A 26,957-nucleotide genomic window follows, 5' to 3' on the forward strand; every position below is an offset into this window, starting at 1 on the left:
CCCACTTCCAAAGGGGACAGGGACCTCGCTGCTGGTCTTCCTTGTTTAGCCCAGCTTCTTAACAATGAAAAGACCTCTTCCTGGTGCTAATTACCCCTACAGTTTGGTTCTACCTCCCCTCATCTCGCCAATTATCCTCCCAATAACTTCCCTACACACGCTCCACTCTAGCCAGACTGGTCTTCTTGCTGTCCCAGGATCCCTTCTTTAAGTTTGGTCACTTCTGATACTCCTCCCACCTGGAACAGACTTCGATCTGCCCATAAAAAAATCCTACTCGCCCTTCAAGGCCCAGCCTGAGTCCCACCTCTTCCAAGAAGCCCTCCAGGACTCATCAATTCCTTCTCTTCTCCATGGCTGCAGCCAATAAAATCCAAATGCAAATTTCTCATTTGTTATATTCTGCTCTTCTAACTAACTCTACGTATGTATTAACTTAAGCTCTAAATATCAATCAACAATAAAATTTGGCTTTATTTTCCTTTGGAAGATTCCAGGGCCCCCAGACATGTAAGAATAGGTTTTATCTTCTCCACTCTGGCTCATTTATGGATGTGTGTTTCTGCTGCTACTCTTTGATGAAATGGCACGAAGGTTAAGGGCATAAGCTTTGGGTTCAGACACGGTCCACCACATATATGTTTCATGACTTTGGGAGTCATCATTTCAGTCTCAAGTTTCCTTCTCTATAAAATGAGACTAATAATAATTTGTAACTCTGATTCATCAGACATATTAAATCTGATGGCAAATTTAAGGCAGTCAGCCGAAGTAAATAAAAATTATGATTAATTTTACCACTTCAGAATTAAACCAAGAGACGACAGCCAGAAACCTTATAATAAACCAGAATGGATGACTTTCAAACTGGTCACGGGGAAAAAAATAACTAGGAGTGCTAAAAATCAAGGACTACAGGAAAGGTTGAGAAGGTCATCCTGTGTTGCTCGATGGGGCGATCACGGCGGCTTTGGTGGAGGGCTCACAGCACATGAACGTAAAAGATGACATAGGAGGTGGCTTCCATGAGGCAGGTAAGAATATTTTGTGTCCCCGAGGAAGCTGGAGAGCCTAGCCCTGGCATGACTTCTCCAAGAGCAGCGTACAGGTAAATAAAACCTTAGCTGGGCCCTGTACTCTTAGCCAAACACCGCTTTTGGGTTGACCCTGATGACTCTGAAACTACTTACAAAACAGAGGAGCCCTCTGGCAGGAACACGTCCCTTCCTGGGCATAAACAGCAAGGGACTGACTTCAGTAAAAGGCAAGCAGATCCAACTTACCTGAACCTTTCATGTCAGTTTGGCCAGTCTTTATCTTGCCGTTTTTGTTTAAGTACCACCACTGGAATTTTTCTATAGGATATTATTTAGGATTATGAATGAATTAAGAAAATGCGTACATCATTTGGACATGCTGGGCCACACCATCAAAACTCATATAATTTATTTTAAAAAATAAATAATAGTTGCTTCAAGAAGGTTATTTCTGGCAACTTCTCATCTCGGCTCTTAAAAACAATTCTTTTTCACGTGCCCATCTTGCCCGGGACATATCCTCTGCTCCAGCAAAGCTGCCCCAGGATATCTACCTCTGAATCACAGCTCACACACACTAGTCCTCCCAAATCCAATACCCTTCCCTCTGCTTGTATAAAATCCTCTAGTGCAGAACAGTATTTGGAAGAGAGGAGAGGACCTATGAATCAGAAGAAGCCTCAAAAGAGTTTAAGGGATTTTATATTCAATAAAATTGCATGAAAATATCTAGCTCTGGTTCCAGGGGGAAAAAAATCAAGGTGGGCAATGATAAGATAAAAAAAAAAAAACTTCCTTTCGAAAAAGACCCGAGATAATTTTAGATGATTTGACTAACAATTGAATATATTTTCTGCCAAAGAATAAAGTAAATTTCTTCTTCCTTTTAGATACTTCCCACAACTGAGGTTCTGGAGGACTTTAAGGTAATCTCCAACCAAAAAATGCAAAAGTCAGCTGTGGAATTATGAAGCAAATTCTGGTGTTGCTAGGAACTAGCTCTGAATGAGTTGGGTAGTATATGCTTGTATTTCTGAGGAACAAATGTTTTTCTTGGCATGGGAAGAGGGAGATGGGCGAGTTGACTGAGTTCCCAGGACATGGAAAGCTTATATTTGAAATGTTTTTCAATCCTTGGCACATGAAACTGTGGCGAATTCAGAAAGTCACAGAAATCTCAGGCAGGTGGGTTTCTTGGGAAGGGTCTATCACATGATATTCAACTTCAGGGTGGTGATAATTTCGGAGGCTCCCTATTTGCTGATGAGGGAAAGGTCTATAATTTAACCGCTGAAGACTTTTGGATGTCTAATAGAAGATGCGGAATCATCTGTACCACTTTGCGCCACTGGAGTTACAGGCTTCTTAAGTCTTTATAGTAGAAATGCCACTCTTCATAAATAAGCACTAAAATAAACTCTAGATCAGATTTTAATGTAGAAATTCTGAAGTCAAAAAAGGGAAGGTTAGTATTCTCTGGACAGATAATTTTGAGACCAGCAGAACCTATTAAAAAATAACAGCCAAGGGCTTCCCTGGTGGCGCAGTGGTTAAGAATCCTCCTGCCAATGCAGGGGACACGGGTTCGAGCCCTGGTCCGGGAAGATCCCACGTGCCGCGGAGCAACTAAGCTCGCGGGCCACAACTACTGAAGCCTGTGCGCCTAGAGCCCGTGCTCTGCAACAAGAGAAGCCACCGCAATGAAAAGCCCATGCAGTGCAACGAAGAGTAGCCCCCGCTCGCCGCAACCAGAGAAAGCCCGCACACAGCAACAAAGACCCAACGCAGCCAAAAATAAATAAATTAAAAATAAATTAAAAAAAAAAAATGACGGCCAAGCCACTGAAATTATGCCTTGTACCCCATGTGCTATAAATGACGTAGATCTTTGTATTTCACAATTATTCACTCAGGAGTCATTTTTAAAGAAACCACTCTTCTTTCTTTCACCCCAAGAGAAATCTGACGGCAACTGGAACCTGTGTGGAAGGGTCTGATGCCCCAGCAACTAATTGGATCCTCTTAAAGGTTGAATTTTATGTCTGACCTATTTAGAAATCTGAAAAGCTTCTCTTCAAAAAGCAGGCATCTCAGATCTTAATTTTTAAGTGTCAACTATTGCTGCAGTCAAGGTTAAACGAACTGATAGTTTGGCGCCAGACTCAATACAATTCTTAGAGAAGATTTTCTTTCAAGCATAAGTGTAATTCACACACTAACAGTTTTAAAGCTCGACTTAATGCCCTACATGTCATATATGAAACAAAGAATATATTTAGGTCAAGTTATATTTTAAGTGACATCTAGAGATAGTCTATATGTTAAATATAAAGGTGTATAATGACATTTATTAAAGACAGGATTAATTTCATGGGTATTGCTGTAATTTTTTCCACCAGTCATCCATGGCAGGGTTCAGCAACATACAACCCATGGGCCAAATCCAGCCTCCCCTGCTTTTGCACATAAAGTTTTATTGGAACACAGCCATGTCCATCTGTTTACATATTGTCTATGGCTGCTTTCACATTACAGTGGCACTGTTGAGTGGTTCTACCAGAGACTCTATGGGCACCAAGCTGAAAGTATTTTCGATCTGGCCCTTTACAGAAAAAGTTTGCCAATCCTTGATTTATGGCTTGTAGCAATTAACCACTACAAGTCTCCTCTAACCCATATATTATGTTAAAAGGCGATTGGGCAAAATTTTCAGGGAGAGTAAAAGATTTTTACTAATCTATGAGTTTTGTTGGTCAGTTTCACTCTATAGCTTCTCTGAACTGGATTTAACAGCAACCAAACACTCTATGTTTTTTGACACAGACGCAGAGAACAAGCTAGTCCATTCCAGGGTCAAATGATTATGTGCGCTTGCTCCAAGGCGCTCTGCTACCAGGTAACCACACTGCTAATGCCCATCTCCCCAGCGCCGCCACACTTCCTGTCTCCTCCTGAGTACTGGAAAGGCTTACACCCTGTCTCAAACTTCAGTCCCCCACTTCTGCAGAAGGTCTCGTTATCCAGGGAACAATGATAAAGTTGAAAACACTCTTTGTCAAGGAAGATCATTTCCTCTTGGCAGACTGATGTGTCAGAAAGCTTCTCTTAGAGCAATCCCTAAGGTTTCATCTTTGGATCGTCTGTCTTTTGAACTTGCCTCTTAAATGGAAATGAAATAAACTTACCGTTGTACAGCTTGGTTCTGTGGAGTTAGTCAGACATGCTAGGAGACTCGGTACAATTAACTGAATTGAAAACTGTGATGCATCCAAGAAATCGTTGGTCAGTTAAAAGAAGTCAGTATTTAAGAAGCATCTACCTAACTATTCCCATTGGAAAATTAGGGGACAGAACCAAAAGCATCTCCACAAGTACAAATGAACACCAAGAAGATCATCAATCGACGAGAAATCAGAGTAGGGCTGGGGCTGGTAAATGTCAGTCTTTAGAAGAAGTTAAAGTCAGAGACTGGTAGACAGAAGCAGACAAGGAAGAAATCCTTCCAAGCTCCCAGCAGAGCTTCTTCAGATGCATGGAAGTGGAAATGAAGGCGGAAGATGCTGGGGACAGCAAGTACAGAGATGGTTGGAAACATAAGTATTTGTTGGAGAGACCACTCAGGATGGAGAATGTGTGACTGAGTGGTGAACTCTGAATGCAATGCAGAGGACTTGGATTTTGACATGAGAAGTGCCTGTGGTTTTTTGATGAGAGATGCCTTGATAAAAATAGTGCTTATCAAATATTATTCTAGAGTTTAGAACCGAGAAGCCAAATGAAAGGTTGTAACAGAAAATCCTTCTCTTAAAGAAAAAAAAAAAAAATTCACAAAGCTCCTTACATTTTTCTGCCAATTCATACTAGCAAAGACTTCTCTGTTGGGTGGACTACAATGAGATCTATCTTACAAGGGGAAGGATTTCATGACCAAAAGTTCTTGGTGTTTTCCCTAGGCTGCCATTAGGGCACAGACTAAAAAACTATCTAATTCTCACACACCTTACTTATTTTGCACCTGGTCTTAGTGTCCGATTTTTGTTTTAAGCGTACCACCCTAGCTACTTCCTAAAGCAGGCCATTCTGTACAGCACAACTGGACAGAGAGAAGAAATAAAATCAGCTATTCTTTAGGGGAAATTCGAGGGAGGAAAAAGATGGAACGAACGTCACCAGTGGCCTGACTTCTTACAAAGGATAGAACTGAATTTTAAATTACATATCCACTGCCCAGGCATTGTGGAGCTACTCAGGCCTAAACAAATCTCATAATGAAACTACACTGCTCTAGTTTCTTTCTTGTTTTATAGATGTATGTATATGTGTGTTTTCCTGTACTGAGAGCACGGATTCGGAAAAAGCCTGAAAAACCCCAGTCCTCTATTTTATATGGCAGAAAGAACCCAGTAAACACAAACACAGCAGAGTACTTCCCCTTGTTGACAACCTTATGATTTCCCCTTGATGCACTGTTTAGAACAGCAATTACGTGTCATTTCCCATTCTCTTATACACAGAATCAGCACTGCTTTTCTTTCCAACCGCCAATCATGAAGAACATATAGAGGATCCACGTGCTCGTGAGACACGTCAGGACTGACAGCCCAGAGCCTAAGAGCTCTGTTTATGTCCAGAACAGGTGTGCGGCCAGGCAGTGGGGGCGAAATCACCCCTCCACCTTCTCGCATCTGCCTTCCCAGCCTCCCTCCCTTCTAGGGCTCCCCTCTGCACTGGGAGGGAGAGCAGCTAGGGAAGAACCTTCCTGCTCAGCCCGTCTCCTTCTGCCGGAGAAGACCGGCTCGCCCTCAAGGCTGCAAGCATCTGACCACTGCAAACAGCAGCGAGCACGTCCAGTCGTTTTATCCACATCCCTCACTAGGGGATCAGAAAGCCAAGGACACACTGGTGATTTCCCTGGTTTTATGGATCTCTACTCCCCCCCGCCCCCAGGCCTGCAACACATTCTTGGTTCTTGTGTTCAGAGCGCCCTGGCATCTGCAGTGTGGGAAACCTTCACTGAGAGCCAATGGCCCTACAGCTTCCCCCTATTAAAATGTGCAACTGGATTTCACATGCGTGTTTCAAACACCATTCAAGGCGTGATTTACAGGCTACTGTCTAGCCCCACAGCTGTTTTTTCGTCCCCCAGATGTAGCCACTTCTAGGAATCCACCACTCAGCTCCCTAGCAGACAGCCTTCCCATTTTCAACCTCTTCCATCATTCTTGGGCATCCAAAACCTTGCAACACCTACATCAGAAGGATTCAAGAAAATATCTTTTGAACGGACACACTATTCATTTTTCTTTCCACGTTATCCATTCACGAGAACAGCCCATTTGATGCCTTCTTTCTGTTTACCCCACCTTAAACCTTTGGGTGTACCTCACCCAAATTAAACAAATCACTGTTGACCCACGGATCCAGATTATTTATATACATTAAAAACAGCACAGGTCCAATGAGTTCTGCGTAGGCCTCACTAAAGAGTTGCCACCCAGAGCTTTCACATTAATTATGTTCTTTCTTTAGAAGAAGAAAGAAAAACACTTTTATATGTTGCCAAATTATCTCCCTGTGGCTGAATAGACTATCGGTGTTATGCAGAGAGTTACTCAATATCATTATCATCATGTTTCTGCGACCACCCTTCTCCCAAGGTCCTAACCTAGTCTAGCTTCCAAGAACCTGAAATCAGCCCCAAAAAGGTTAGGCTTCAGGCTTAGGGCTGTGGTTAGTTCAATACCATGCTGATAATACCCTCTAAATATTTGATTTTAAGCTGCTGGGTGGCCAGAATGGCACTGTATCCACTTATGATTCTTCCGTGCGTTGCACACCTCCTGGCAGAAAGTACAGACTCAGGAAGTTGACTGAACTCTTTTTCAGCCTACACAGAGGAAGGCAAGCCATGCAGTGAGTAGTCTGCGGGATTCCCTTGTCCTGAGACTAAGACCCACCTTCCAAGGAGGGGGAGGACAAAGGAAAAAGAAGGTACAACATGGAGAGAAATGTCCCAGGAAAAGCCTTTGCTGGGAATGGTGTTTGGATGTATCAATTTCACCCAAATGGTTCCACAAGTGTAGCTTCCATTTCAGATGAAAGCAATTCATTGACAATCATGTGAAACAAGACCTTACATTTTACATCAAATTCTATTTTGCCTTTTGTTGCAATACACCAATCTCTTACAATGAACAGAATCTCAAGGTGCAACGGGGACATCTTCTGTGGCCTTTCACATGTGCTCCCCCCATCTCCTCCCCACCCCTCACTCTGAGACTCTACGTTTTCCTGGAAAACAACAACGAACACAGGCTAAACTGCCACACAACAGCTGAGGAGACAGCGCGCTCACTTCATTACAAGCCACCGTCGTAACAACAAGCCTTCATTGTTAAACAGAAGTCCTTCAAGACAGGAATACCGGCAAGGAGTTACTGTGTCTAACCTGGTGTTTACTGATTTGCAAAGGAAAGGCCACCAAGTTCTACAGCTCAGCAACGACAGCTTTTAATCCCAGGACTTACCTTTTCTTTTCCTCCCAGATGTCTTCGCCCAGACCTTGTGAATGAAGAGTCCTCATTTACTCTTTTGCTATTTGGATAACCAGCCCACATGGACATGTTGGGCAGTCAGATCTTCAGGTTACCTGAGGATTCTATCTTTTTAACCCCTTACATTAAAAATAACCCCAAATTCATACTTGTCATAAATGGTCTCCAAAGCCAAAACTGCAATCAAAGGATGTAAATCGCTGAATAACATGACCATTTATTAAATATCTACACGTGTCAGGTGTTGTGTTAGGCATTTCACACATGTACCTTTTCTCACTAATCTCTCAAGGCCATGATGAGGTAGGTATTATCCAATTTGTCATGTGAGTCTAGGAAGCTAAGATTGCCCAGGAAAACACAACTGGCATTGAGAGAAGTAAGATTCAAAGCCAAGCCTTTGTTCCCTGAACCTTCTTGCCAGCCCACTAAGCTCCTCTCAAGGACCTAGTAGCAGACCTTGGGAAACAGCCCATTCCCTGACCTGGGAAGTATTCAGGCTAGGGGGTAGATAACTGGTTACCAGAGATGCTGCAGAAGGGATTCGAGCACGAGAGGCTCACGGAAGAGAGCAGCTCTCAGGTCTTCCACATCACTAAGAATCTCCAGACTCCCTCCTCTCCTAAGCACGAGATTCTGCGGTCATCTGAGGTGAGCTGAGTAATCAACACCCTTCTGTTTCTTGGGTAGATCAAAACAACAAACCATCCTTTGCTCGCTCTGCCATACCCGCCATCTCTCGCTCTCATCCTCTCTCTCCTACAGCTTTGGTTACACTGCCAGTGAGGAGACCCCTTCCAGGGCTTCCCAGATTTAGTCTGAAGCTTCCAAAAGTGGGCAGTTACACCCTCCTTCCAAATGACGCTTCCTCGACATCCTTCAGCCATAACAGAAATCACGACGTGACCCCTAAATTATCTTGTGACCCCATCAGACACATGCCCCCACCCATTCACCCATTCCAGTCCCACTCTGAATTCTGCCCTTAACTTACACATCTGGCACCCCGAACACTTCACAGCACACACATTTTTTAGGACAAGACAGGATATCAATAAGTAAAAAAGTCAACGAAGAAATAAATCTGCCTGGTATCCATCCTCCTTGCTCACAACCACAGCGGAAGAATCCAACACGAACCCATCACACACGTGCTCTTTCCACAAGCAGCGGGCACACCAGTGCAGAGGCGTCTGGCCTCAGCACCAAACAGATGCTCACCGAGTTCACTTCACCCTCCAACTCCAATGTCTATACTGTTCCAACCTTTTCACGTTTCTTCCTTCACTTGAACCGCCACGTTTTCGTGTCAGATTTTCCTCTAGAAAGAAGGATGGGCCGTTAACCCCAGCCCACCTCCCCCCACCCGTGATTGATGCCGGCTCGGAAGCCCGGTTTTACCATTGGAATCTTCCACTTCTTCGGCCGGGGTGGCTTTTTGGGAGGAGTGGTGGGCGTGCGAGGAGAGGAGACTGACAATCCTCGGCCTGGGGAGGGTCAGGGCTTTTCCGTGGACCTTGAGGGAGTGTTCCTTCAGCTGGCTGATGGTCATGGTGGAAAAGGAGCACCAAGAACACTTGTAGGCATGCTCACCTGGAGGGAGACAGTCGGCAGCAGAGGAGAAGGAGGGGAGAGGGGACGAGGCGGGTGGAAGACAGAACAACAGGGTCAGTTAGCTCCAGAGAGCCGGTCTCAAGCTGCACGGTCTGAGAACCCTCCCAGACCAACCCCCTGCCCACTCCCACGACCACAGGGCTCCTGGAGGATCGGAACTCTTCTACGAGCTCCGTAATCAAGTGAGCTGGTCCCTTTCCATCTCACGCTTTGCTTACAGGGATGAGCCTACAGTAGATTCCCCAGCAGAGAGTGAAACCAAATGTCTAGGTAGCTCCCTCAGCAAAGGCTTCCCATCTCTCTCCCTCCCTCTCTGTACTAGAAATGACGATGTCAGTTTTCATTCCAGCCTTTATATCATCCACAGAAAATAATACACTTCATTCTTATTCCAAGGGTCGATCGGTGGCTTTCCGAGCACAAAGTCACTCAGTGCAAACTACTGTGCTACCCTCATCATTTACTTCCTGGCTGACTCTAGGCCTCCTGGATTCCACACATCCTACCTGTGGGGTTTTTTGGGACCAGTTCACAAACCTCAGCACAAAACTCCATTTTCCTATCTGATCAATAGTACAGAAATGGGTAAAAGTCATTTCTTTAACTGAGAGAGGTGTGTGTGTATATATAAACATGTGTGTCTGCATTTAACTCCAATATTTTTCAACATAAAGGACATTTAAGTAAAAATAAGTATTTTTCTTTCTTTAATTAATTTTTATTGAAGTACAGTTGATTTACACTGTTGTGTTAGTTTCTGCTGTACAGCAAAGTGAGTCAGTTATACATATACATGTATACACTTTTTAGATGCTTTTCCCATATAGGCCATTACCGAGTAGTGAGTAGAGTTTCCTGTACGATACCTACACAGTAGGTTCTTATTAGTTGTCTATTTTATACATAGTAGTGTGTATATTTCAATCCCAATCTCCCAATTTATCCCTCCCTCCCCCTCCCGCCCCCTTGGTAACCATAAGTTTGTTTTCTACAAAGTATTTTCCTTTTAATTGTTTTTATACCACTGAAATACAGCACAGATCACTATGATCAAATTAAATGAGAGTATGATTTATCTTTGCCCTAAGTCTGCTTTTACATGAATTGCAATTTAAGAAGCAAGGGTGTGAAATGGGCATCCTTATGTCGCTGGACAGACAAACACTGGTACAATCAACTCGGAAAGCAATTTTGCTTTTTATAACAATAAGCTTAGAAAGCTCATGCCTACAACTCAATAATTCCACTTCTGAGAATTAATATTAAGGAAATACCCTTTAATACTTAGAAATCTCTGTTTAGAAATATACATTATTTATGCTTGAAAAAGGGATGAAACAACCTAAATTTCCAACCATAGGGAAATGATTAAGTAAATGTGGGTATATCTTCTTGATAAATTACTATTCATTAAAATAAATTCTTAAAGAGTTGGCAATTCATAGAAAACTAAAATACTGAAACTCAGAAAAATAAATAGAAAAGCGTAATACATTTTAGATTAAATTATAATCATGACTATGAAAAATAATTATAGAGGAAATGGTTGAAAGGAAATATTATCAAATATTAACAACAGTGGTCTTCAGATAATAAGATTATGAATGGCTTGACTGTATTTCTTCTTTCACTTTCAAATTTTCTCTAATGAACATGCATTTTTAAAATTTATTTTCAAGTGAAACTTAAAAACCAGAGAAGAGGAAAGGGAAGGAAGGAGAGGAATAAGAGAAGAAAGGATTGTTAGTAACGAAGGTTTTGTGGACCAGTGAATATGAACTGAGGACAGCGCTGATGTGCTACAGACAAATGCTCACTAAAGCAGAGCAAGAATGAGCAAGTAAACCTCCACTCTTGCTTCTACCCTGCTGAGATGGTTACTTTCCTGCCACCCCGAAAATTACTAAGCGGTTTCATGTGAAGTGAGACCAGCATCTGAAGTCCTGCATTCAAGCCTCCTTTTCGCCACTGATGACCCCCAAAGTGTGCATTTCCAAGAAAGCCTTGAAGACACCCACATAAAATATTGACTGATGCAACATGCCCAAAGCAGGCATCATGCCCAAAGCAGAAGAGAAGCACAAAGAAGTCAGAGGACCCAAACAAGAACACCAGTCAGTTCCACACCCCTCAGACCATGACCTGTTAGCTACAGGATAATGCTGGGCATGAATAATGGTGTTTACTAAAATAATAAATATATATGTCATACTGTATACTACTGCTCTCCTTATTCCATTTCTCAATTTTTCAGTGCAAACCTGGCTATATGAACCCTGGTGGGTGATTATAAGTAGCATAACCTGAGAGAGAATTCAAATCCAGGGATCTGGTTAGTACACACTACCTTTTACCCTATAAAATAAATACTCCATCTAGAACAGACAAGATGAGTCAAGAGTCTTCTGGAAAACGATTTGGCTTTCTCCAAGCCAAGCCACTCTCTGTGGCTAAGACCAAGTCATAGACACCAACGGCTCAAGGTGTGTGGAGAACTGGATTACGATGCTCTCACCCTCTCTCTCTCTGGATGCTTCCTTCCTGCAAACCAGTGAGCACAGAAGACCAGTCTGCTTGGTCAGCTCCAAGAATATACACTTCAGCTCAATGCCCTGGAGTCGGTGTGTAGCCTGTGGCTAGACACTTTTACTTTTTAAAAGTCTTTCCCACAGGCCAAATCACTTACCCAACTCCCACTGGTAAAGTGTTTTTGACAAGGCTGAGATCTAGGGGAAAAACTCCCCAGGATAGTGTCCCAAGTGAATAATTTACAATATACACCAGTTAGAAAAGAGTGGTTTGAACCCCGAAGCCTCTTACTCCATGGACTTTAGTAAAATGTTCTGGAAGATATAATAATACTAACAGATAGAGAAGAGCCCATATAGCTAATCTGCCATCCCCTCCCCCACCCCCAGTGGGCTTAAGGCATCCTGAAGGCTTCCGTAGTTTTACTCCATTAAGCCAGTTCAACAGGACCCAACCTTCAGGAAACAGCGGAGACATGGCTGTATTTCCACAGGGGATGAGGAGATGACAAAAGTGAAGGACTCGGGTTCTGGGCAGTTAATAAGAAGCTAACAAGGGAAGGGAAGCTAATAAGGGAAGGGAAGCAAATAAATGAGACAGAAGACTTCTAGTTGATTGAAAAATGTAAAACTAGAATTCAACTAGAATTCTAAACACCTTAGCTGAGGAAACTCAGGGAGGAGACTGGATCTCTAGAAGAATCTCTGACAGTATCGCTAGCTATTCTAAAGCTATTGGTTCCCCAATTTCCCTTTGTTTGATGTAAGTTCCTCAAAGGTTGACAACACCTCTGAGAGGGCCACAGGCTGCTGTGGTGTCGGGCTTCTCAGAGGACTGGGGACATCCTGGGAGGAGGCCCCCAGACCCGCCACACTGCCTTTCTTACTCATGCCTCTTTCCTCTCTTGGATGAGTTCTGATTAGCTACCTGTGGGCATCGTCCATTATATGCCAAGTGGAGAAGAGCAGAAGAGAGAGGGAGGCAGCATCCTGTGAGTGACAAGGATGTAGGTTTTTGTTCTGGAGTCAAATTCTTAGTGAATGGGCTCTGTGGCCTTGAGCAGGACACTGGATTTTGAGTCTCTGTGGCTTCATCTGACACTGAGGGTGACAACAACATCTACCCCTTGGGACTGCCTTGAAGATTAAATGAGATGATGAATATTCCATGCTTATTAGTACAGAGACTGGTAGGTAAGGGATGTTCATGAGACGAGCACGATGAGATGGGATGATAGAGTGATGGAGATCAGCACAACTCCTGGACACTCATGACCCAAGGGGTCATTTCTTATCTGGGATATGGAAATGCATCTAAGGGCATCTCATGAGAAATCTCACACACCCTGAGGTCTCTTTGTCCCTTTGAACGTCCCCAAGATTATAACTTTATTTTAGTTGGAAATTATCTTCAGGAGATGTACCAATTCTTGCATTTCCATTAGAAAGTCTAGGTAATTTAGAACTTTCTCTAAAAAACAGAACCTGTGAGTAGCAAGAATCTGTCAGTAGGTATGTGTTAGTAGGTATGTGTTAGTTGCATGAATCAACTATGACATGCGTGACATGGTACTTGGTATTATTTTGCCTTTGGGCCATTCTTTAATTTTTTTAAATTAGATTAAAATAAAACTGAATACACAACCATCTCAAGGAAAACTTATTCTCATGTGTATGGAGCAAGAGACTTAAAAATTTCACGCACTAAAGACTATTAAATTTCAAACTCAGGGAACTAGTGCACCACGAACACCAACTCACCAGCATGAGCTTTGAGGATGTGTGTCTTCAGCCGGCTGTTGTAGGAGGACTTGAAGGAGCAGAGTTTGCATCGGAATGGTTTATGGTGTCCGTGGTGGGTTTGCATATGGCGATCCAAACTTGATGTAGAAGAAGAAAAAAAGAAATGACAAAATTAAAAATTGCATCCAACATTTTCTCATTGCCCTTTTCCAGAAATCCCATTTCTAAGCTGTTCAAAGTCATTTTGTTACTTTCCAAGGATGGCGCTTACAGGAGGAAAAAAAAAACAAACACAAATTGGCAAGAGTTGGAGACGCTAAAGGAAAGAAGAGATCAAAATTTTTTTTGGATTGAGAGACATGGCAATGGAAACAGGTCTTGGTAGACTTATTTTCCCTTCTCTAAAGCACTGTGAAGTAGAAGAGGGCATCTAAAAAGAAAAGGTATAATATGGACAAATTTAAGTTCTCTGAAAAGTCAATGAGGTGCCTATCAAAGAGTCCTTGAACTTATACCATAAAAAATAAAAATAAAAAAGGGAATTAGAGAAATTTTGCATGTAAAAAAGGCTGACTTTCTTCTTAAACCTTAATTCCGCTGTGAACACTTGAGCAGGGCACTTGCAATGGGCTATTTTCAAGGTCTTTCTAAATATGGAGGTCCAGTGCAGGTGTGTTTACAGGAAGTCATGTGATCCAAAGGCTGGCCATGCCTTCTGATAAAACCATGTTTGCTGTACATCAGTATTCCAGAAGCAACTTATAAAGAAATTATTTAATTATAATTTCCCAGTATTTCATAATAATTACTACTCTAAAAAAATAATAAATCTACCAAACGAGGTGTGGGAAGATGTTCTAATTTGTATCATTGCCCCAGAGAACTAGATTCCATTCTAAATGACTCATATGGGAACAGTACTGCTTAACATTTAAATATATAACGTTCTCCCAAGCTCCAAAGCAGCCCTTTCCACACTGCCTAAGGACACCTCCCGCTGAATGTCCTTCAGCTATCTTAAACTCAACCAGCCTGAAACAAACACGTCAGTTTTTTTAAATCCAAAACAAATTCTCTTCTTCATTTCCTTCTTTGTAGAAAGAACACTTCCAAGCTGTCAGTCAACCAGCCTGGAAACCTCCGTGCCATTTGTACTGTACTTTGTCCCTCTTCCCCTCCAGTAAGCCAATTTTTCCAAGACATGAAGATCCTCCTTCCCTCAACTGTTCCCAAAGTTCCATTCTAACTTCGTGGATCAGCTACTATCACTGCCTCCTAATTGGTCTCCCCCATCTTTTTTCCAACTCAAAAGCACAAGTGATGGAGTCAGACTGCCTGAGATCAAATGCCAGCTATTACTCATAAGCCAAGTGGCCTTGGGCAAGTTCCATAACCCCTCTATATTAAAAGGCCTCACTTCCCTTATCTATGAAAGGGAGATAATAATGGGACCATACCTCATAGGGCTGTTCTGAGAATAAAATGAGATAATACTTGAAGGCACGTAGCACAGTGCCTGGCACACAGTGAGGCTCAATAAATGTTAGTGATTAAGATGCCTTTACTCGTTTCAGAGTCTTCCTTGTACCAGTAATGTATATTACAAAGCACTAATTCTGCATTCAAAGACCCCCAAATGCAGTCTCTACTCAGGTATTCAGACTTTACCTTCTACTATTCCTTTACATATCACTTAAAAATTAGTCCAACTAGGGCTTCCATGGTGGCGCAGTGGTTGAGAATCTGCCTGCCAATGCAGGGGACAGGGGTTCGAGCCCTGGTCAGGGAAGATCCCACATGCCGTGGAGCAACTGGGCCCGTGAGCCACAATTACTGAGCCTGCGCTCCGCAACAAGAGAGACCGCGATAGTGAGAGGCCCGCGCACCGTGATGAAGAGTGGCCCCCCCTTGCTGCAACTGGAGAAAGCCCTCCCACAGAAACGAAGACCCAACACAGCCATAAATAAATAAATAAATAAATAAATAAATAAATGGTGGTGATATGAACAACATATGTACATATCAAACTTTAAAAAAAAAAAAAAAAAATTAGTCCAACTAGACCGCCAGCTGGTCCCCCCTAAGCATCGATCTCTTCCTCAGGGCCCTACTCTCTCATCATTTCCTCCACATTGCATGTTCTTTCCAAACTTGGCAAGTCCTATCTTCCTACTTTAAGACTTGACTCAAATGCTCCCTGTTCCATAAAACCTTCCCGATTCTTCCAAAATGGATGTACCATCTCCCTTCTTTGAAACTTCATTGCATTTTATTGATACATTTTTTTTTAAAGACGTGCCTTATTTTGCCAAGTCATTTGTGTGCTTGCTTTACTTATAACCCGACCAGACCCTGAGTTCCCTGAGATCACCGACCATGTCCTATTCATCTTTATATTCCCCCAAAGCCTCAACAACAGGGCATATTCATTTATTCACAATGATTTATTGAGGTTCTGTGTGTCAGAAAACATTGAGAGTTGCTGTCCAACAAATACTTATTGAACTGATGAGAACTACACAAGTTTGAGGCCAGGGCATGAATCTGAGGACAAAGATTAGATACTAGGCTCTGTATAATCATAAAAGAGTTTGCAACCCATCCTAACCTCTGTGGAAGCATCACCTCTTCCTGCCTTTCAACAGCCACTAACTAGCACTTTATTTTTTTTAAGAAGCAAGCAGCCCATCACTTATTTTCAATTATGATAAAAATAAACAGCTTGTCAGTCTCACAATCAGTCACCTTCATCCAAGACTGTAGAACACGTTATTGAAAATTTCTCTCTCATACAGTTGTGAGAGAAAGGCAACAAAAGGTTGTTTCTTCTCAGAACCATCCCTCCTCCTATCACCCCGAAAAGCCTCACACAGAAACTCAAATTTTCAATTTCAAAGCTGTGCCAGGTAGCAGGAAGCTCCCTCTCCTCAACCCACCCTGTACTTCAAGCATCTCTCTGGCATCGATAAACTTCTTTACCATTCCAGGTCTTTTTAAAAATGCCAAGCAATGACCCTTTGGTCATATGGGTTAAAAAGTCCTAATTTTACCTCCTTAGCCACTTAATTTCCCAAATGGAACTTTACTTCCTCAAATGATGGTTAGGTTCTGGATGAATGTTTGACAGATGCACCAGTAAACTCATCTACTCTCTGGTCTTTCCTTGTGTAAGTCATAGCAATACCTCCAAAATTATCATTTAAGAAAATGTCCAATTTAGAAAACTCTAATTCAAAAAGATACATGCATCCCAATGTTCACAGCAGCACTATTTACAATAGGCAAGACATGGAAGCAACCTAAATGTCCATCGACAGATGAATGGATAAAGAAGATGTGATACATATATACAGTGGAATACTGCTCAGCCATAAAAAAGAATGAAATAATGCCATTTGCAGCAACAGGGATGCAACTAGAGATTATCATACTTAGTGAAGTAAGTCAGACACAGAAAGACAAATACCATATGATATCACTTGTATGTGGAATCTAAAAAAAAATGATACAGATGCACTTATTTACAAAACAGAAATAGACTCACAGACATAGAAAACAAATTTATGGTTACCAAAGGGGATAGCGGGGGCTAGGGAGACCAAATTAGGAGTTTGGGATTAACAGATACACACTACTTCGGGGGTCCCCCAAGCAGGCCGCACAGCAGGAAGTGAGCGTCGGGCGAGCGAGTGAAGCAAGCTTCCTCCGCCGCTCCCCATCGCTCACGTTACCGTCTGAACCAACCCCCCGCCCCGTGGAAAAACTGTCTTCCAAGAAACTGGTCCCTGGTGCCAAAAAGCTTGGGGACCGCTGCACGACTTTATATAAAATAGGTAAACAACAAGGACCTACGGTATAGCACAGGGAACTATACTCGATATTTTGTAATAACCTGTAATGGAAAAAAGTCTGAAAAAGAATGCGTATATATACTGTGTTTGTGTGTGTGTATATAACTGAATCACTCTGCTGTACACTTAAAATGAACACAACCTTGTCAATTAACTATACTTCAATTTTGTTTTCTAAATGCCTGATTTTGCCAAATCTGATGTCAGGCCAACAATCTCCTGTTCTCAGCCCCAATTGACAGGTGAGGTGACAGAGGCTCAAGGTAACACAGCCAACTAAACGGCAGGCCTGAACCACGAGAGGGGCCTTCAGACGCCTCCAAGCTCTCCTGCCTTCCACCTCCTCCCAGTTACCACTTGCACCCACTCGGAGAGCACTTACTTGTGCCTGAAAGCAGAAACAAAGGAGCAGTACTGGCAGCTGTACTTGTCCTCGCGGGTAAACATGGCCAGGGCCAGATGGCTCCTCTCATGAGAACGCAGCCCCTGCATGGACATCAGGACTCTGTCACATTGACTACAATGGTATCCCCCCGGCCGGGTTTCATCCTCCAACATTCCATCAAGCAAGCAGTGTTCACCAGCCACCCGGTCCACCAGGGCGCCACTGGCATCTCTGGCTGCTTCCAGTCCGTCCAGGAACAAGTGGGAAGGGTCTTCAGCCTCCTGCTAAGAGAACCACACACACACACATGCCCCACCAACAAAATAAATATCCATCATCATTGCTCCCAGCTCTCCTCCTCTCCCTTCATTCTCCCAAACTCATCAGCATTTCCTGTTAAGGCTTCCTCCCCTGCCTCTCCAGCTCCCCCTAGAGGGAGGGCAAACCCAACTGCCATCCTTCATGCAGTGGTGGTGATGGGAGGGCAACATATCCGGACACAGGTTGCTACTGTCTGGGAAAGGTGAGGGAGCGGCTCTCCCACTTTGAAGACAGTTCACTCACTTACCTTCTATCTTAAGGAGAAAATTCAAATTGGGATCCTACCGAAACTGATATAAAGCAGGTTAGGGTTATGGCTCAGAGAAAGGAAGAGAGGAAGGAAGGGGAAAAAGGAGAATGGTATGGGCACTTGGGAGCCTTGGAACACCCTCGGGAAATGAAGGAAACTGAAAGATCCAGCTCTCTGCCACCACGCTCATCCCCATCTCACAGACGGTGACATCGCCCCTTGACCGAAGGTTGCTGTATAATCAATTCAAAAAATTAAGGAGCAGCCTAGCCTGGTTTGAGGTGGCTCCTTTGGATTACTGATTACACGGGAAGAGCCGCTGTCTCCCTCGAGCAATTATGGGACGCAAGGCCGGCACACACCCTGGTGGCGGGCAAGAAGCTGACTGATGCTGTCCCGGTGCCACTCACTGTTGTGCCGCCAGCCGGAAGGCTTCAGGCTTCAGTGGGAAGAGCGGAAGCTTCGCCTCCATGCCACATTGGCAAAACAGGACTCAAGATCAAGAAGGGCCGATGACAGAAATGCATTCGCGTATCCAGAGAGAAAGAGCAGAGCCCTGAACTGACTTCTCTGCTCAACCCTAAGTGGTTAGCAATATCCTGGAAGGCAGGGATGGCGCCTTGGTTACTGAAACAGTGGCTCATTTTAGGATTATGATCTTCAAACCAGGTGGCCTAATACTGGTTGGGGGCAGAGAGAAGGTGCTTGTCAAGCAACACACAGGGGGAGAGGGGATGGAGGAGACAAATCAGGTCAAAGGGCTCACAGGGCCAACTGTGACCTGAAGGCTTTCAGTTTTAGATTTAACGTTTCTTAACACTCCTCCGGGGACCCAGGACAAGAAGTAAAAGACAGATTCTCCCGGGCTCTCTGCACCGTCGCCAGATGAGAACAGCGAGAAGTCAGGCAGTGGGAGGAGCAGAAGCGGATGGGAACAGAACCCCCTGGACTCCTCTCAAGAGCCCGGGCCGCTTGGAAAAGCAAACATCTAGTGGCACTAAATGCAGCCCAGAAGGGAGACCCAAAGCCTCCTGTACCGAGAGGCCCGGATCTTCTGTTTCCACCAGACTATCCGCGTGGAAGGCAACCAGATCGAAACGCAACCGGGTTGAAACACGGAAGATGAGGAGGATCCAACCTGTAAAGAAATCAAAACAAGCCAGACCGATCCCAGCATAACTCAGGAACGCCCACATTTCGGGTCGCCCTTTCCTGAGCGGCTCTGAGCAACGGCGTGAGTTAGGCACTCGAAGGGCTCACACACAAGACTCCTCATCCAGACCTTCCCAGTGCTCACCTTCACGGCGGCTGACACGGCCGGGACACTGCCGTACTGGACGTGCTTGCGGAGGTGGTTACAGATGGCCCGGAGCGTCGGATGCACTTCCACACAGAATTTACATTTGTAGCCCACCACCTTCCTCTCCTTGATCTTTGGCACCTCTTCTAAGTGACCAAAAGGCTGGTAAAATACAGTGGTAGCCATCAGTACTCCGAGCCCTCCCTCAATGGCCGGCATTTATTCTTGCAGCTTACTAGCAGATTTTACGTTAAAGCAGATTAGCAGGTTAAAAACCAAGGGAGATAACACGCGAGCATTTTTACATAACAAATTCGTCAGGGGCGAGGCGCGCTGCCCACTGCGCACGCGTTTGCGGAAGTGTCCAGAACCCAAACAGGTTACGACTTGTGAAGAGAGAAGATCTCGGTGCAGAAGCCTCATTGTCACTGCCACCAAGTTATCTGGTTTTCAAACCGATTTTTCAACTACGCAGGTGAAACGTTGCATAGCTACGCCATTAGCGAACTTCTTGACCAAAAAAGAAAAAAACAAAAAAACAAAAAAACTCTACTCCTGGAGACGTTAGGTTCCTGTAGCCGACACTGCAAACCAAGACGTGGCTGAGAAGCGCTAACGATACCAAGAGACGGCCCGCAACTGCCTTGGGAAAGAGAGCGAGCGTTGTCCTGTAACTAGGCCTCGGATAAGGCTACTTGGCAGAGAGAAATACAGAAAAGCCACCCGACCCTCCCCTGGGGAACCTTGGGAGGGGCGAGAGGGAGGGGGACGGGGCCGTGGAGAAGGATGAGCGTAGAACGTGGGGGGGAATAATCAAGCTCGAAATGTTTAATTGACTTATTGAGCTCTCTGGCAGGCTAAGTCACTAGGAAGCCCGTAGCGGTTTGGCTGGCAGCGAAGACGTGCATGTGGGCACCAGTGATGAGAGGCCTCCTGGGGGAAGGGAAAGCAAAACATATCCTTACCCTCTCTTGTTTGAAATCTGCAAAAGCACCATCTGCATATTTCTGCTTGCTCAAAAGCTGTTTCCTCCTCTCCTGACGTTTGGCACGCTTCTGGAATTCCTCATTGTGAATGTTCAAGTGTGAGGTCAGCTCCGCCGTGCTTTGCAGTTTGCTATCGCAGTGCTTGCACTGGTAGGCGGAGCTCTGCGGGCGGGGGCCGCTGCCCAGGATGACGAAGTCCCTCTTGAGGTCCCGGCTGTGGTGGTCCGTGTAATGCATGCACAGCAGCTCTGCCGTGCTGAAGGACAGCTTGAAGCACTTGATGCAGCGGAACGGGAGCCACTCGATCTCCTGCCCTTCGCTCCCCTCCACCTCGGCTTTCTCGCAGCCGCCTCTCTCCTCCTCTTCCATCAGCACCGGCTTCTCGTGCTCATCGGCGTAGACGGCGGTGAAGTAGCCCCCCAACTTGCTGGCGTGCTGCTTCTTGGGGAACACCCCCGGGTGGCGCTTCATGTAGTGGGACACGATGCCCTTCTTGCTGAAGGACTGAAAGGCGCACAGCGAGCACTTCTTCTTCTCCACGGCGCGCCGGAGCTCCTCGCTGAGCTGCGGGGCGTCGTCCTTGGGCGGCGACGGGATGATCACCTTGCTGGGCTTGTCGCTGATGGTCCTGGAGGCCGCCAGGCAGTGGGTGTAGTAGGCGTCGATGTCGTGGCGCTTCTGGTAGTGGGCGGCCAGCCCTTTGCGGATGGGGTTGGTGTAGGCACACAGGGCGCACTTGAAGAGGTTGTTCTTGCCCTCGGGCTGGGCACGCACGTTGTTGTGCTTGATGCGGTAGTGCCGGGCTATGCCCTTCCGCGTGGAGCAGAAGTACTTGCAGAGCTGGCACCGGAACACAGTGTGGGACACCAGGTGCGAGGTAGCGAAGTGAGACGTGGACACGGGCTCCTCTCCCACCTCGTCCTCGGTCACGGACACTTGGGAGGGGCTCACTTCAGTGGTTATCTCGGGCTCGAGGGTCATGGGCAGCTTCGGGGGAGACTGGGAAAAGACATCGAATTCGGGCTGGTTGTGATACTTCTCATAGTGGATCTTGAGCTTCTCCAAAGTGCCGTGCGTGTAGGGACACAGTTTGCAGCGGTAGGCGCCGTACCCTTGCTTGAAGATCCTGCTCGTCTCCTCCACGTCGTTCTGGGCTATGTCGGCGGACTGCTCCACGTCGTGCACGAAGTCCTCGGCAGTCACCTTGATGGACGGGTGTCGCTTCTGGTAGTGGGTCAGGACACCGTGGATGCGGGTGTTGATGTAGGGGCAATGCCGGCATTTGTAGACGGCGCCCGGGTTGATGTCGATATCCTGGGCAAAGTCGGCAGCCTTCACTTTCATGCCTGGGTGCTTCTTCCCGTAATGGGTCAGAAGGCCGTGCAGGTTGTTATACTCAGACTGGCACACGGTGCACTGGTACGGGGTGGAGGAGATGGCAGGGTTGGCTGACGCTAGCTGGAGGCTCTTCTCTGGGGAAAGCCTGGCGTCCTCGGGGCATTCAGCTTCCTGCTCGGGGAGCGGGGCAGGCATACTGTTTTCACAATTCACAGGGCCCACGAGCTCTTCAGGCGGAGGGAGGGGATTCTCGACAGCATCTTTCTCCTTGATGATATCCAGCAGCACCGACTCGTCCCCATTCATGGCCCAGGGGTGGAACGCTTGGTAGTGATTGGTGATGTCCCAGATGGAGATGGCCTCAAAAACACAGTCTCGGCATCTGTACGTTTTGGCTTCAGCTGGCATCGTGAGAGAGGGAGGGGATGGGTCTGGCCCAGCCCAGAGCTTGGTGGCCATGTACGTATAATCAACGTAATGCTCGGGATGCCTCCTCTGGTAATGGAGGAGCAAACCGTTGGGATCTGTGTGGGAATAGATGCACCACTCGCAGTGGTAGCCAGCTTCTATCAAGCCATCTAGAAATGCCCACCGCATGATGGACGTGACTGTGGCCTTCAGGGCAGGGTGGTCTTTCTTGATATGCTTCCTCAGTGCATAGAAGTAGGGGGAGGTGTACGAGCACTGCCGACACTTGAGCGCCCGGAGTTTCGTTCTGTCCCGCTCCACGTTCGAGGCGGGGACCAGCACGCAACCGGCGGGCTTCTTCTGGTTACGGTCGCAGAGGCTTCGGATGGTGGCCGTGTGCTGCCGGATCACGTCCGCGTTGGCCTTGAAGTCTCGGTGCTTCTTCTGATAATGGATGAGGACGCCTTTGACCGTGCGGTTCCCGTAATCACAGTGCTGGCAGAAGAACATCTCACTCTCCGCGGGAGGGCCGTCTCTCTCGGAGCCGCTGCGGCTGAGCTGCGGCCTGGGGGCCGGTGGCCGGGGGGAGCCTTGGGGCCCATCGGCCCCTCGCGTCATTGCGGCTGTGGGAGGAGCCTGTCTGATATATTTGGCGGTAACCTTTATCTCTGGGTGTCTTTTCTGGTAGTGGACAAGGACTCCCACAACTGACCGATTGCTGTAGGAGCAGTGTTTGCAGTAGTAAAGCTCGGTACCGAGGTCTGGTGGCGGGGGCGGCGGGGGGGGTGGGGAACCCATGGCGGATATTTTGGGAGACACTGGAGCACCCACCTCAAATGACAACCGAGAGAGGGCAGAGCCCCTGTCCACAGACACCATTCGCATGGTTTTCTGGATCCTAAAGTAGGAGGCCTTTTCTTCCGGGTGTTTCTTCTGATAATGAACCAACACAGAGTGCATGTTGGGGCTCGCGAAGGAGCAAACGTCACAATCGTACACGACGACGGTGCTGACCGAGGGGTCCTTCTGATTTTCACATTCTGGAGGAAAGGTCTTGGAAGGGGTGTTTTTAGGGAACGGGGCTGGCACCCCGCCGCCACGGGCCACGGCAGCGGACGCGGCCATGTTCTTGGGAGCCGAATTCAGGATCTCCCTCAGCGTCTGGGACTCCGTGTTCGGCCCCTCCTGCTGCTCCACCACGTAGCTCGAAAATATCATCGCATTGTTAATCTTAACGGTGGGATGCATTCTCTGGTAATGCGGCATCAGGCTCCGGACGTTGGGGCTCGTGTAGGAACAAAACCGACACCGGTAGATCAGGTCCGAGTGGTCGAAGTTGAGGACGTTCATGGCTTCTGGGTGGTGTTCGCCGTAATGCTGCTGCAGGTCTTCGAAGTTGGTGTAATCGATGTAGCATTCCAGGCACCTGTACACTGCGCTGTGATCGTTGGGGTCCAAGATGTACCTGAAGCTGAATTTAATGTACGGGTGCATGCGCTGGTAGTGGGTGCTGACGCTCCGGGCAGATTTGTTGTTAAAGTCACAGTGTTTGCAATAATAAAGCCTTCCCGAGTCACTAAAGTCCGCATTTTCATTACCGTGCTCAGTTCCGTAGATAGGCGTCTGGGTGTTGAGCAGAGTAGCGCTGGCAACCTGGTGATCTTTCATGTTCGTGGAGGAGCCATAATAATCCTCTTCATCTTCAGAAAGGGTGAGCTCTATCTCAGCCCCGTTGGTGGCATTGTAATCGTGCGTGACAGTTCTGAAGTTGGGCTCCTTCTGGGGCTCAGGGGCGTCTCTCGCCCAGATCTGCTGCGCTGAGAAGGACGTGGGCACCTCCAGGATGGGCTCTGGCGGCTCTTCTTCCCGGTCCAGCTCCACCTCAATCTCCACTTCGTTGTCTTCCTCTTCCTCCTCGTCATCCTCCACGTTGATCACCGCATCTTCCTGCTGTTTGGTTTGGTTAATTCTGCTCTGCAGGTTGCTTGCTATCTCGTCAATCCGGGTCCTCTTCTTCACGGGCGATAAGTCGAGAGGAAAGTCATTAGCGAGTTTCCTAGAGGCCTTAGCTACAAAATTGTTCTTGGAGGACAAGCCAAGAATTGAGGTCTGACTTTTCTTCACAGTGTTGCTGGAAGAGGGGTGGCTGTCTGTCTCGCTGTCCGCTGGCAGGCTGGAGGGCTGCCCCTCGAATTTTGGCAAGTTGTCGCAGAAGGAGTGTTTGTGCTGCTGATGAACCCTCAGCCCTTTCAGAGTCGTGGTGGAGTAATTACACATGGTGCACTTGTAGGGGTGCAGGGGCGGGGCCTGTGCGGGCGGCGGGGGCGGCACCTGATGGGGCGGCTGTAGCTGCGGCGGCTGGGGCTGCGGCGGGGGCGGCGGGGGCGGCGGGGGCTGCGGCGGCGGCTGTTGCTGCTGCAGGGGCTCCAGCACGACCCCCGACTTTCTCCCATTGATGCTCGAGCTCTCGTAAGACACGACACCTTCGTGCAGCGGGGAAGCAATGCTTTCACTCTGGGAATTCACAGCATCCCAGTCTGACGTTGTACCCGTGTGACACTGTTTGTGAGCCCCAAGTTTTAACGAGCTCTTGCAAGTAAATGGACATTCATCACATTTGTAGACAGCTGTCTTTCCGGATAAGTGGATGTTTTCTATGTGACGGGAGATGCTACGTCGATGCATGGTGAGGAACGGACAAAAGGGGCACTGGAACCGATTCATGAATCTTCTAAATGGGATCCCCTTGGTCTCCAATAATTTGTTGCCCTCTGAGCCCATCAGCTGCTCCGCGGACATGCCTGCTGTCTGATGATCCAGAGCAGTTAAGCCATTCTCGCTGTCTATTTCATTTAACTCTTCATCGGAACTAGAGTCATTCAGCATGCTGTTAGTTTCCAGATCGGCAGAAGAATTGGTCATGTCAGTCATTCCGTAACGGGATCTCTCCGCCAAGTTGACGAGGCCAGAATTGTGAGGTGACTTCGGCTTCATCTGAGGGTAAGACATGGGCGAAAACTTGGAAGCGGAAGAAGAATTGGGTCTCATGATGGAGTTGCCGATGGAGCCCCTGAAGGTGGAAACGTTAGTGCTGGGTAGCTCCCGGCTGGCAGCATTCATAGACAGATAGGTGGAGTTAGAAGTGGGGCTGGGGGCGCTCTTGTTCTGCACATCAGGCAGATTAGTCCCTTCTTGCTGCTGCCTGAGACTGGACAGGATCTTGACCATGCTGCGGTGTTTCTTCATCATGTGGTCACACCAGCGTTCCCGGCGGGGGGTCTGATAGCTGCACCACTCACAGCAAAAGTTGCCTCGAGACTTGGTCAGAGGCTTGACCATAGATTCTAGGATGCTGCGCTCCACGACCTCCGCCGGCAGTTCCTTGCAGGGGTCCTGCAGGGACACGGGTGGGACCACTGGGTCTGGCATCGGAGCAGGGGCAGGGGGAGGAGCAGCGGTCTCCTTCAAATTGTTTTTGTGATACATCTTCTGATGCTTAATTATTCTTGCCCTCCTTGGTGACTTGTATGTGCAAAACTGGCAAGAGAAGACCTTTCCGAATCCCTCGTGCATCATGATATTATAATTTAAGGATCCTGGAACAGGGGGTCCCGCCGAACTCCCTTCAGCTTGAGCTCCGTGGACCTTCCTAGTGTGTTCAATGAGGAGGTTTTTTGACCTGAAGTAGCGTACGCAGAACTTGCATTGAAAAAACTTGTTTGTTGGTTTGGGATTAGAGGCAATATGCTGACCGTAATATCCTGGACTATGGCCATAGTAACTTCCGGTCCCCAATGCAGTTGCATTTTGACCTGAAGAGAAAGCATAAGGTAAGTGGGAAGAGAAAAGCAAAGCAAAAGCGAGTCAAGAGTTTCAATCATGCAAATCCATTTTCTTTTCAATTATCCTTCATTAATAAACATCACATTCAAAAAGCCTAACATCTCAAGATGAGGCCCTGAAGAGTATTAACGAAGCGTTAACGAACATAATAAACACGTTGCTTCTCACGGACGGAAGGCAGTGCTCGGCTTCAGGTGCAAGAGTCTCCACATCTCGATTCATGTGCCACAGAGCTATGAAAATGCAAGTTTCACAAACTGCAATATTCGTTCTAGAACTTTCCAAGATACTACCCTGTGCTCCAAATCGAAAGGAAGCTAAGAGACAGAGGAAGCTGAAAGAACAATAACCTGGGCTACTCAAGAAGAGACACGTGATGCCCAAACCACAAAAAGGGCTCACAAATGGGAATTCCCTGGCGGTCCAGTGGTTAGGACTCGGCGTTTTTCCACTGCTGTGGCCCAGGTTCAATCCCTGGTTGGGGAACCTTTAAAGATCCCACAAGCCTTGCAGCGTGGCAAAAAAAAAAAAAAAAAAAAGTCTCGCAAAAAGCAAAAAACTCTGTAGGAGCCATGCATGTCAAGAAGCACGGCTACAGACTCCTTGGTAGTGCGTGCAGCCTGTTGCCTGTACCGCTTGCCCTAACGGACCTTGGAGACAGCCCTTTCCAGTGGACATTCATGACTGGCATGTTGTGCCCAATCGAGGCTCCAGACAGGTATGTGCGGTGCCTTTGAAAAACCCCAGGGCACAGTGGCCAGGGTCCAGGCTGGCCAAGTCATAAGGTCCATCCGCACCA

The 26,957-nt window shown here is 46.6% G+C and overlaps 1 protein-coding gene and 1 long non-coding RNA gene across 11 annotated transcripts in view; both read right to left on the reverse strand.

Moving 5' to 3' along the window:
• The window catches only part of LOC309665087, a 230,806-nt gene that overhangs the window by 124,177 nt on the left and 79,672 nt on the right, over positions 1-26,957 (reverse strand). The window lies entirely within an intron of this gene.
• The window catches only part of ZNF462 (zinc finger protein 462), a 147,229-nt gene that overhangs the window by 58,004 nt on the left and 62,268 nt on the right, over positions 1-26,957 (reverse strand). For 7 of the 10 annotated variants that reach the window (XR_014266179.1, XR_014266180.1, XM_082471162.1 and 4 more), the window contains exons 3-7: positions 20,549-26,127; positions 19,581-19,745; positions 17,710-17,996; positions 13,495-13,613; positions 8,993-9,184 (exon numbers count right to left, since the gene is read on the reverse strand). Coding sequence is in view for 8 of the 10 variants with exons in the window: in XM_082471162.1 (XP_082327288.1) it covers positions 8,993-9,184; positions 13,495-13,613; positions 17,710-17,996; positions 19,581-19,745; positions 20,549-26,127 (6,342 nt within the window). In the remaining 2 variants the exon portion in view is untranslated. Of the gene's footprint in view, positions 1-8,812; positions 8,913-8,992; positions 9,185-13,494; positions 13,614-17,709; positions 17,997-19,580; positions 19,746-20,548; positions 26,128-26,957 lie in introns of those variants that run through there. The other 3 variants (XM_082471158.1, XM_082471164.1, XM_082471163.1) reach the window with 3 other exon arrangements.

The sequence above is a fragment of the Balaenoptera physalus genome, assembly GCF_965194825.1.
Source record: "Balaenoptera physalus genome assembly, chromosome: 7".
Classification (NCBI taxonomy): Eukaryota; Metazoa; Chordata; class Mammalia; order Artiodactyla; family Balaenopteridae; genus Balaenoptera; species Balaenoptera physalus.